The 12,540-nt window shown below is 46.5% G+C and overlaps 1 protein-coding gene across 15 annotated transcripts in view; it reads left to right on the forward strand.

Annotated features, from left to right (window-relative positions):
* Positions 1-12,540, forward strand: part of TMEM117 (transmembrane protein 117) — a 360,911-nt gene that overhangs the window by 193,808 nt on the left and 154,563 nt on the right. For 11 of the 15 annotated variants that reach the window (XM_045032325.1, XM_045032344.1, XM_045032352.1 and 8 more), the window contains one exon: positions 10,791-10,853. The exons of the other annotated variants lie outside the window; for them this stretch is intronic. In XM_045032325.1, coding sequence (XP_044888260.1) covers positions 10,791-10,853 — 63 coding nt within the window. The remainder of the gene's footprint in view (positions 1-10,790; positions 10,854-12,540) is intronic. 15 annotated transcript variants of the gene reach the window in all.

Below are 12,540 nucleotides of genomic sequence, written 5' to 3' on the forward strand. Positions count from 1 at the left end.
ACAAACACAAAATGGATGGCAACCCAGCACTGTGGTAGGATGTACCAAGGGTCAAGTATGGTGGCTTCCCTGCACAGGGGACCTGGATGGGCAAAAGTTGTGGCATAACTCAGGAAGACTTCTGCCTCATGGCCAGTTATAATTATTCACTGTTCATATTCATTTTTGACTCTCATTCATCTGGTGTAAATACCTAGAAAGGTGCTGGATTCATAGACAGGGGCGGCTCTAGGCACTTTGCTGCCCCAAGCACGGCAAGCAGGTTGCCTTTGGCAGCTTGCCTGCAGGAGGTCCCTGGTCCTGCAAATTCGGCGGCAGCCTGCCGGAGGTCTGCCAAAGCCGTGGGACCAGCGGACCCTCCGCAGGCATGCCGCCAAAGGCAGCCTGCCTGCCGCCCTCGCGGCGACCGGCAGAGTGCCCCCTGTGGCTTGCCGCCCCAGGCGCGTGCTGGTGCCTGGAGCTGCCTCTGTTCATAGATGATCTAAATGTGAATAGAACATTCTTAAATAAGTAACAGTGGGCACTGGGATACTAGGCCCTGTTGACTCTAAATTGGATGGCAAGTTCAGGAACATTATAATTGATTCATGGTTTCACTTTTCATGAATTATCATCCCTGCTTTCATTTATGAACACTACTAGTGTAACTGCCAACCAGCGAAACCAGGAGGGAGTGTATATAGGAGCTTTGTTAAATATAGGAAGGACCAAGTTTGCCATGCCAACAGTCTCACACTGACATATCATGTCCCTTCTGAAACCCAATCTTCTTTCTCCAGTTCCACTCATTATTCTACAGGTTTGTTTTGTGGGACCTTTGTCCAGGGTCACTCATATTTTTAGTCCAATGTAAGGCCAGGCTATACTAAAACGTTACAGCACCCTTGCTACATCACTGAGAGGTGTAAAAATCCTACATCCCTGAGTGACGTATTAAGCTGACCTAGCCTTGGTGTAGACAGAGCTAGATTGATGGACATAGCTACTACCTCATGGGGAGGTGGATAAACTACAGCAACAGGAAGGGTCTCTCATTTACACTGAAGCTCTACAGCAACCGTGTTTCTAGTGAAGACATATCTAAGGGCACTAATTCTATAAAGTCTTTAGCACATTGACTTCAATGAGACTATTCATAATGTGCAAAGTTAAGCATGGTTATAAGTATTGGAAGCTTTGGGACCTATTTTACTATGTTGCTATAGCTTCTGGTCTGTCTCCCCAGTCGAAGAACGACTCATTGCCATGCCCAACATGTGTGTGTTTGACGTGTATTCAGAGATGGGAGACTAGTTTTACTGAGCCTGGCCAAAGTGTCACTTTAAAATAGTGACTTTATGAGCTTCCTGCTGTGGACACAAACATGAGAAAGAGGAACCTGATTCTGCAAGTCACTACATGCATTCCCAGGGCACAGACAGACTACAGCATTGGTCCCAAATGGTCCAGTTTGTGTTCTGTTGTTACATATAGACATAAGCAAAACCAGGGGTGGATTTGCACACAAGGGTTGTTTGAATCTGTGTGTCATGTTATTTGAATCCAAACATTTGAGAGTTATATGAATGGCCCAGTTTGTGTCCATTTCTACTTGTATGTTATATATCGGGTGGGGGGAGGGGGAGGAGGGCGGGCATTAGTAACTTGAAACTCAAGTTAAACAGTCAATAACTCAGACGTTTTATCAGAAGACTGACTTTTCCTACAGAAGACGTGTATATTAGCATTTGATATAGCCAAAGCCAGAGGACTCAAGCCTCCATTCATGTGCTAAACTAAATTCTACTTTTATTGCTACTTGTTACAAGCAAAAAAGGAGGACCATATCACAACACAGTGCAACTCTGTAGCCCATACATTGTTCTGCAAAACCAACCAAAATTCAGATTCTAAAGCACTTCACATATAATTCAATTAGAAGCATACATTTGTCAGTTATGGAAACAAAAGCTTAACCTAGGCAAAAGTTTCTTATAGCATTTCTCAAATAAGGTATTAAAACTTAAAAGTTACTTAGCAGATATGCTATCTCTCCTCCAGCAGACAGCAGGGGCTTTCAGATGAAAACTCTCAAATGTTGTGTATTTTAAATAATTCTTAGCTAGAGCTTAAGGTAGAAAGTCTTAGATGTAACTCCAACTAGGCTTTTAAATACTACGGGGTAATACCCAGTCTCTGTCCAGGTACAAGGTGAGGCAGGTGGATGGAGACAAAAGACAGGGTCCTCTCTGCTTCTTAAGACTGGCTTGACTTAGGGTACATCCATACTTACCGCCGGGTCGACGGGTAGCGTTAGACTTTTCGGAGTTCGAACTATCGCGTCTAATCTAGACGCGATAGTTCGAACTCCGAATGCGCTCCCGTCGACTCCGGAACTCCACCACCGCGAATGGCGGTGGCGGAGTCGACGGGGGAGCCGTGGACTTCGATCCCGTGGTGTCTGGACAGGTAAGAAGTTCGAACTAAGGTAGTTCGACTTCAGCTACGCTATTCGCGTAGCTGAAGTCACGTACCTTAGTTCGACCCCCCACCCTAGTGTAGACCAGGCCTTAGTTCTTGGCCTACAGTCTGGTCTCTGATATGAAGTGCACAATTTTCCTCCTCTGGATTTGGTCCTGGACTCTGTAGAAACTTGTGGACACACTTAGATGTCCTAACCAATACTCTTAAGGTACAGAGATGACTTTCTTTGACCTATGGATAATTCTGCATCTCCTAAAGTACTGAGTTGTCAGCCCTTAGTTTATACTGAACAAGGTGTGAGAAGTATTTTTAACTTCTAGCCTATGCCTTCACTCTGAATATTCTTTTGCAGATTCATACTGGCTAGTCCATTTGCTGGACTTATTTCTGCCTCACATTCTCATTCAGTATATCCTGCTTCTGTTTCTCTCTCTATGCCCTCCTTGTAGGAGTCAGTCTCTTTCCAGAAACCTTCTTCCTCAGTCCCCTCTATACTGGCTCCTTTCTTTTTTTCATTTTTCCCACAAACATTGTTATTCAGAGCCCATAAGGGTCTTTTAACAAGACTTTTCTGGTTTTGTGGGAAAAGTGAAAATGGCCTTGTTTTAATCTAGGAACATTCTGGTCTGTGTACAGCTTGTATCTTTCTGAAAAATGAGATTGTCTGTCTTTATTAAAACTGCTTCATAAAACCCTGGGGCACACAAATTTCAGCCAATAATCATAAGATATAATCAGATTTAACTTTCATTTCACCAGTTCTATTACATTCACCAGTATTATGCTTATGTGCCTATAACACCAATCTATCTTCAGTTAACCAGTAATTACAGCTGTTTGAAAAAAATCAAAATTCATTTTTTTATATGAACAGACACATTTTTGTGGTTATTTTCACCAAAACATTCATACCGTTTTTCAACCAGCTATAGAGCTGGCCAAAAATGTACAATGGAATTTGTTTTAACAAAACAAAGGACAAAGATTTTGCAAAAGTTATTTCCATTTTTCAACCAGCCCTACTAGTACTTGTTGTTTTCTTGAGATTGATGTGACAAGATGAGGCAGTGTAGCTAGGTATTGTAGCTTCACATGTAACCTACTGGTGAATATGTATTACAGGTCATTTGCTGTGCCAATCCACAGAGGTTATGAGTTACTATAGTCCCTGTCTGTGAGGTGCTATAACCCCAGCTATATTAGTTGCCTTTTCAGATTAAACTGTACCAGCTCATGCTGTAAATTCTGGAGGTTCTTGGTTCAATCCCTGCAGTGTTGGTGATGAGGGGTGGGTGTTGAGTTGGAGATCCCTTTAGGAAGACTCAATAGGGCTGTTGATTAGAATGGTTTAATGTATGTATTACAGTATGTATTTCTGTTTGAATTATTATTTTAATGTGTCTAGGGTTTTGATGCAATGCTAATTGTATGTTATGGAACCTAGAACTTCTTATAGGTGTCTTTTATTATTATTTAAATCAAAATAAAAAATAAATATTAATATAAGCTATATTTTGTCATTTATAATTACACATTCATTTCCCTATTCAGTTTAATTCTGGTAGATAGCATATACAGGGCCGGTGCAAGGAAGTTTCGTGCCCTAGGCGAAACTTCCATCTTGCGCCCCCCCCACCCTGCAGCAACTCCCTGCCCCCCCATGAGGCGCCCTGCCCCCCAGAAGCTGTGCAGCACCTCCCCACCCCAGCTCACCTCTGCTCCACGTCCTCCCCGAGCACGCCGCCCCTGCCCTAATGCTCCTCCCAGGCTTGCTGCACCAAACAGCTGATTGGCGCCACAAGCCTGGGAGGCAGGAGAAGCAGAGCAGCGACTGTGCGCTGGAACCCCCGGGCTGCTGGCGGCGCGCTGACCCAGGGGAACTCCTGGGCTGCCGGCGGCGGCTCAGACTCCCTCTCCCTCCCAGCGCAGCGGCCACTGAAATGCTTTAAAAAAAAATTGGGGGGCGCCGCTTTTTGGCGCCCCCAAATCTTGGCGCCCTAGGCAACCGCCTAGTTGGCCTAAATGGTAGCACTGGCCCTGAGCATATAAAATAAATAATATAGTTCCTGGGTTATTGTCAGCTTTAGTGTCTGCACCTACAAACTATTCCATACAATGAATTGACTCAAACATTTTGATATTTTGTAAGTGTCACAAAATTGTTATGAGTTCCACCTCTTCCACCTCCTATACAAAGAATTCTTGAGTTTGCATCATAGTTTCTGAACAAATGTAAATGCAACAAATGTAGGTTTCCTATGAATCTATGCATTAAAAGATCACCATGGACCTCACATTGGATTTTTATACAACAGGTCTCCTGAAAGATAAAATACACATTGCATATTTATTATTACTATTAATTATGTTACTGTAGCCTCTAGGGTTCTCAGCTGAAATGCATATGGGTGCCTCATTGGGTTAGGCACAGTACAGACATGTAATAAGAGACTGTCCCTTTCTAAAGAGCCCATTGCAATTTAAATAAACAGGACAGACAAAAGGCTGGGAGGGTGGTCTGCAAATCTATGTTAGTTCCATGGCTCTTGTTTTGTTGGGAGGGGATTAAACAGAGACAAAGGAAGGGAGAAGCAACATTGAAGGGAGATGAAGGGCAAGTGGTGAGAAGTTAAAGTGGAGAGACTATGTGGGAAGGATTGAAAGAGGAGTGGAGCAAGCAGTCAACCAATCAGCACAGAGGGAAGGCTTTTCAAAGAGAAGGACTGAAATTTTCTGAAAAGCAGTGGTGTCCAACTGCTGCAGCTGCTTGTCTAGACTCTTGCTGGCCGAGGCTCTGGGTGGCTCTCCCAGAGGTTTTCTTTCTCAAGCTCACATGCATGGGACAGCAGGGAGGTTGCAAGGGTCTTGGTACCCTAGATTTATGGGTGTTGCTCCCACACAGTTCCGGATTTGGGGGTCCTGGAGGGGTATCCCCTGCTGAGTATCCTTGATTGACTACATATGTCTTCCCAGTGCTTAGACTGCATTTCAGTAGTCTAGGGAGGTGTCTGAACAGACGTACACGTTAACTGACTGAATACTCATCATGCCTGAGACTCCTTGGACATATTGAGAATTCAGAGACAGAATGTATCTCTTCATAGATTGCTTGTTACTATACTAGAATATCGATACCAGCTCAGTGGTTCCGCAAAGTATCCATCCTGAGTGCAGGGAGAAGAGAATGACTGGGCAGAGCATTGCAATATTTTACTGAGCAAGTCCTTAGAGCTGACTGAACATCAGGGACTTGCAATGGCTATTGAACTTGAGCCTGCAGTGTGTGTGAGAGAGGACTCCAGGCAGGCAGGCTTAATATATTTGATTTTGCCAGCCATTCCCTTACTATTATTACACCAATAGAAATCCAGTAAATATTACACTTATAGCAAAGCAAAATCACATCCCTGTAACCCAGCCTCTGTGGGCATTTGGCCTGATTTTTCAAAGGTACTGAGTGCCTACAAATCCATTGACATCCTTGGGAGGTATGGGTGCTCAGCATCTTTGAAAACCACAGCAATAATTTGACAGGCTTCCTACTTGTCTGCCTTCTGCTCAGATTGGGAAGGAGTGGATTTCTGAAGATTTCCATTTTAGTTATCTGACCTATAGCTTTTTATCTAGGACAGGTTATATTTAGGCTGGGGAGGTCTTTACTTCCCATTTATCAAGGAACAAAATGAGACTATTCCAGAAGGCTCTAAAGCACTGGCAGTTGACCGGTGTAGATGACATTTCCTAGTGCCTCAAATCTTCCAGAGTTATGGTAGTTCAGTGCTGTCTTGTGCTAGAAATACAAGGTTGAAGAGCTGGAATCCAGTCAAATGGTATATACTTCTTTGAGTGATTGCACATGTGCATTCCACTCTTGCTGTGTGTGCGCCCCATGCACAGTCACTGGAAATTTTTCCCCCAGTGGCTTGAGCACCTTCGGCTGCTGTGCACCACTAGCATCAGTATAAAGGACACCACTGCCCCTGAGCCCCCTCAGTTTATTTTTACAGGTGGTCTCTGGAACTACTCTTCTTGCTTTTGCAAGTACTATCAGTGGACTGTGTTCTCTTGTCTTTTATTGTAAATAATTTAGTGTTTGTTTAGTTAGCAGGTTTTTACCAGTCTGAGGATTTTGGTTGATTCCAATCCCAAGGGATGTCTCAATCACCAAGCTACAAGCCCTGTTTTCTGGCAATAAGGCTATTGCCTTGAGCAACCAGGGGCGGTTCCAGGCCCCCAGCACGTGCTTAGGGCGGCATGCCGCGGGGGGGCGCTCTGCCGGTCGCCGGGAGGGCGTGCCTGCAGAGGGTCCGCTGGTCCCGCGGCTTCGGTGGAGCATCCACAGGCGTGCCTGCGGGAGGTCCACCGGAGCCGCGGGACCAGCGGACCCTCCGCAGGCACGTCTGCAGAAGTTCCACCGGAGCCGCGGGACCGGCGACCGGCAGAGTGCCCCCCGTGGCGTGCCGCCGTGCTTGGGGCGGCGAAATTGCTAGAGCCGCCCCTGTGAGCAACCCACGCTCAAGTTTCTTGAAGTGCCTCAGGGAAGCTCATATTGGGGAGTGTTGCCAAATTTGCAGGAACTTTAAGCCTCGCATGGAGAAAGATCATGAAGCAATGCCAAAATTTCTACTCGTGGAGGTGACCTTGAGAACTCCATCTGAGACAGGTCAGTCAGACTTGGCACCAAGAGCCTCTGCCTCAGTAAGGAGTGCACCTCCTACCAGGCCTGAGTCCCAGCACCATTCACCATGCCCAGTGCCTAAGAAGCAGACTGATGAAAGGGAGAGATCCCTAGCACTGATGTCTGGTTGGCACGGGGTTAAGAGTAGAGTGTGGTCTAAGTCTAAACACTCCTCTGCTTTGGTACCACAGAAGATGGCACCATTGACTCCAGCACCTAGGTAGGTTTCATCGAGTCCAGAGTCAGAAGGAGCTCCTTACACATCTGCAACACCACACCGTACCAACGCTGTCTCGGTACTGACCACTCTGGAGGAGTTTGTGGCTACCAAGGACCTCCTAATCCTGTCAGTGCTGGTATCACTGTCAACAAGACTTGACACTATCAGACATAGGGCAATCAACAGAATTGCTAGAGTGCTTGATACCATGTACCCCTGACAACTTGCCCTTTGGTAGCATCAAAAAGAAAACCCACGATGCTCACTTGTCTGTGGGCCTCTCCACCTTGGCACCGATTGCTGAAACCATCTGGAACTGCATCTCCATGGTCAGCAGAAGGAAAGTCATCTTCTTCCAAATCAGAGGTCAGGTTCTACATTTCTCATCCTTGGAGCCACTCTCGCTACCCCTCCTCCTGATGTTTCTACCCTTCTATAGATCCTGTCACAAGAGTACCATTGGGTGGTTGGCCTGCAGGTCACTGGGGGCCTATGCCTGTCCAGTGACCTTTTTGGAATCCATGGGGATTTTCCCCAGTTTCTGAAGTGTATTCCGGGCACTTCTATTTGTTAACTTTGGAAAGGCATGTGGCACCTACCCACTGGGCAGCACCCAATCATGACTCTGGTACCGAGCCCAGTACTGGACATCAAGAGCCAGCTCACCAGGACCCTGCGGATCAAAAAATGTAGGAAGAGCATTCACACCCAGAGCTGGCCTCCTCTTCCTCCTCCTCCCCGGATGAGAAAGTCTCAGGAGGGGGCATGTCGCCTCTCCCAGAGTTCAGTAAAGCACACCAAGAATTTTTAAAGAGGGTGCTGTAAGTCTGGGTGTACGGGTGGTGGAAGAAAAATAATCTTCTCACTGCCTGGTCGATATTTTAGCCACTGTAGGTCCTTCCAGAGTGGCTCTGCCAGTTAGTGAGGCCATTATGGACCCAGTTATGGGGCTGAGACAGACCCCTACATCCTCTCCCCTGCCCAACTTCAAAAAGGGATGAGCACAAGTATTATGTACCTGCCCAAGGTAATGAGTTCCCTTACTCTCATCCATTCCCCCTCCTCCCCGGGGTCACTGGTAATATCTGCTGCCAGTGAGAGGGACAGGCAGAGGTATCCGGGCGCAACCCCAAAATCAAAAGACTCAAAGAGTCTAGACCTGTTTGATAGGAAAGTTTATTCTATGGAGGGGTTGCAGCTCAGGATTGGAAACCAGCGTGCACTTTTGTGCAGGTATGACTTTAACCTTTGGGATGCCACACTAAATTTAAAGACATGCTCCCAGAAGTTGCTAGGCAGGAGTTGTCCTCCCTAGTGGAGGAGGAGACAGCTGTAGCAAGGGCCTGGCTGCAGGCTGCTCTGGATGGGACTGACTCAGTTGCCAGGTCCGTGGCTTCAGCAATGGCCAAGGATAGGAGCTCCTGGTTGCAGGGAGGAACTTGTTCATCCCTCCTTTATCAGGAAGCAATTCACCTGTGGGAATTTTGCATAGCTCATTCAATCAACCTCAAGGACTCTTACCTTCAGGGGAGCAGAACGAGTTAGCAGACCACCTAAGCAGGTCATTTTCAAGTCATCATGGTTGGTCACTTCATCCGGATGTAGCCAGGCGCATTTTCCAGCAGAAGGGGACTCCCCAGATAGACCTATTTGCAAACAAGTCCAACAGAAAATGTCACCAATTCTCCCCTCAACAAGACCACAATCCAGGCTCAATCACAGATACCTCCCTGCTATTCTGGACAGAAAAGCTTTTCCCACAATCCCACTCCTCCTATGCAGAGCGCTACCAAAGATCAAGCAGGACTATACTCAGGTATAAGCCTCACCCTGCCAATACTGGTTCTCCATTCTATTGGACATCCCAGTTGCAACTCCAATCTCACTCCCATTGCATCGCTGACTTCCCAAGACCATGGTCAGCTGCTCCACCTGAACCTGGCATAGGTCATCTCTGGCCAGAAGGGTCTCTGAATTGCATGCCATTGCATCCAAACTACCATACACAGTCTTCTTTAAAGATAAGGTGTACTTATGCCTTATTTAAATTTTCTTTCTAAAGTAGTTTCAAATTTTTATCAGTTTACTTACCTGTTTTTACCCCAAACCACATGCAAATAGGGATGAGCAGTGGCTACAAATATTGGGTGTTAGACGAGCACTTGTGTTCTACTTAGACAGGACCATTTTGCCAGACATCCAACTGTTTGTGGCTATAGCAGATAGAATGAAAGGTCCTACACTTTCCTCACAGAGAATTTCATCTTGAATAACTTCCCGTATCCATGCTTGTTATGATGCGGCAGGCATTTCTCCACCAGACAAGCTGATTACTCACTCCACAAGGTTGCAAGCATCCTCAACCGAATTCCTAGTGCAGATCCTTAATCAGCAACCTGGTCATTGGTGCACACATTATCCTCCCATTATGCCATCACCCAATACTCCAGAGATGATGATGATTTCCTTGAACTATGCTACTGTCTGTGTATACGTGCACTCCAATCCTTCTGCCTATATTATTGCCTGGGCATCACCAAGAGTGGTATGAACAGGTGAAATCACTTGAAGAATTAAAAACGGTTACTAATATTTTATGAATGTTGTTCCTTGAGATGCGTTGCACGTGTCCATTGCACGATCCACCCTCTGACCCCTCTACATTGGCACTTCCAGAAAGAAGGAACTGAGAGAGTTTGGAGTCTGCTGGGCCCTTTGTACCGACGTCAGTGACACAAAGCAGCAGAGGGTTCTCAAGCTGCCCCAATGGGCATAGGCGCCAACTCTGTGGGTGCTCCAGCCCTGGAGCACCCATAGAGAAAAATTAGTGGGTTCTCTGCACCCACCGGCTCCCCTCCCCACCCCCTGCCCCATCTCACCTCCACCTCCTCCCCTGAGCGCGCCGCATCCCCGCTTCTTCGCCTACCTCCCAGCGCTTGCCACCGCAAAACAGTGTTATGCCACAAAACATTGCTGTTCTCCATGCAAAACAGCTGTTTTGCGGTGTAACAAGCTCTGGGAAGGAGTGGGGAGGAGCAGGAGCACAGTGTGCTCAGAGGAGGAGGCGGGGAAGAGGTGGGGCTGGGACTTTGGGGAAGGGGTTGGAATGGGGGTGGGAGGGGCAGGGCAAGGATGGAGTCAGGGTGGGGCCAGGGCTAGAGGGGGGTCAAGCACCCATTGGTGCCAGCAGAAGTTGGCGCCTATGCCAAGGGTACCGAGGGAAAAACTTCCAGCAACTGTGCATGGGGTGCACGCACACTAAGAGTGCAATGGACATGTGCAACATATTTGGAAAAACAGTTACAAAAGGTTAGCAATCATTTGGGTTTTTTTGAAAAATGGAATTTCCAAGAAGTTATAACATAACAGTTGAGTCAGATGAGAATAAGTGAATTCAGTACTAAAAAAATATTTTTTTGTATCTTTCAGAGGCAAGAAGGTCAAAACTTTAGACAGGCAAAGGAAGACAGTCAAGTCTTGCTATTCTCCAAGGTATTATACTAAATGTAAACAGCTTACCAGCAGCGTCGGAAGCTGCTCAGCAACATCATTAGTACAGGATTTTAAAATGATTGGGGAATATGTTGTTATTGTTTTATATATAAGGAAAGGCAGCATTTAAAATATTGATCCTAAACCCTTAAAAATGATGAAATGAGAAAAAGGGAATGCCTGGATAAAATGTTGGCGTCAACAAGTTTTCAACTAAATACCAGCCAAACATGATTTTCAACAGAAGGTGCACAATCCTATGCAAAACACTGATTAAAATGCTTAATCAAGTAAGCTGAGATGACAAACAAGACCAGCTGTAGAGCAAAGATTGTACCATATCAGCTGTGCACACAGGATGGCTTAGACCTGGGAATTGTTCACACTGGAGAAGTCATAATGTTGAAAATTATTGTTCAAAACAGAATCTGATAAAAATTGACATTTCACCATGTTGGTAGTGCAACATTTTAAAAATTGTGGCATCTGAAGTCTTGAGAGGCACATTTTCTGTTTGTGGGAAGGTGGTCTCTCTTCATGCTGGGATATTCTCTTTTTTGTTTCTTTTCTGAAAGCACGCGTTGTTTGGCATTACAGCATATTCTATGAATCTACATAAGGCAAAGATGCATTTTAATGAGTGACCATTAGTTGAGCTGATATGACTTTGTGTATGGACAATAGAAGAAGAACATGTCAAACAAATTGTCAGTAGCTGTGTAGCAGTGAGCTAGTGTTGCTTGCTCTTTTCCAAATGTCATCAGTGAGTATCAACTATTCCCATTCCCTATGGGATGAATGTTTGCAAACTGGAAATGGACATTAGATACTTCATGAGGAAGTTTTTTTAATATATTACTATTATTGGTATTGTGGTTGTACGCACGATTGGAGATGCTGTGTGCTAGGTGTTACCAAACACATGTATACATGCTGCCTTCCTTGAAGAGCTTACAATAAAATTTAAGAAAGGGGGCACGCAGGTGGCTTCTCAATGTGAAATTTCACACCAGGGTAATTTTGATTCTCTTTGAATTTTTTGTGGCCCTGCTACCACCGTTCCTTCACCCTCTTTTCTGAACTAGTAGAGCAAACATCCACAACTAATAGTATTGGAGGGGATACTTTGGTAAAGGGATGTTTGGAGCAGGGTGAGCTGAGGGGTGGGACCTAAGAGTGCAGTGTGCATAGGCGCCAACTGTGTGGGTGCTCCAGGGCTGGAGCACACCCGGGGAAAAATTAATGGGTGCTCTGCATCCACCGGCAGCCAAGCTCCCCACTCCTCGCTTCTTCTCCCTACCCCGAGTGCGCCACATCCCCGCTCCTCTTCCTCCCTCCCAGCGCTTCCCGCCTCCTCCCCCCGCTACCTAACAGCTGTTTGGCAGTGCTTAGGACTTTCCATGAGGGAGGGGGAGGAGCAGGGATGTGGCACTCTCAGGGGAGGAGGCAGATAAGAGGCAGGGCAGGGGCAGGGACTTGGGGGAAGGGTGGAATGGGGGCAGGAAGGGGATGGGGCTGGAGTGAGAAAAGGCAGGGGTGGGGCAGGGACATTGGGGAAGGCATGGAATGGGGTGGGGCGAGGGCAGTGCAGGGGCGGGAAGAGGCGGTGCAGGGGCGGGACCAGGGGCGGGCAGGGGTCAAGCACCCACTGGGCAAAGGGGAAATTAGCGCCTATGGCAGTGTGTGG

The sequence above is a fragment of the Mauremys mutica genome, chromosome 1, assembly GCF_020497125.1.
Source record: "Mauremys mutica isolate MM-2020 ecotype Southern chromosome 1, ASM2049712v1, whole genome shotgun sequence".
NCBI classification, from domain to species: Eukaryota; Metazoa; Chordata; order Testudines; family Geoemydidae; genus Mauremys; species Mauremys mutica.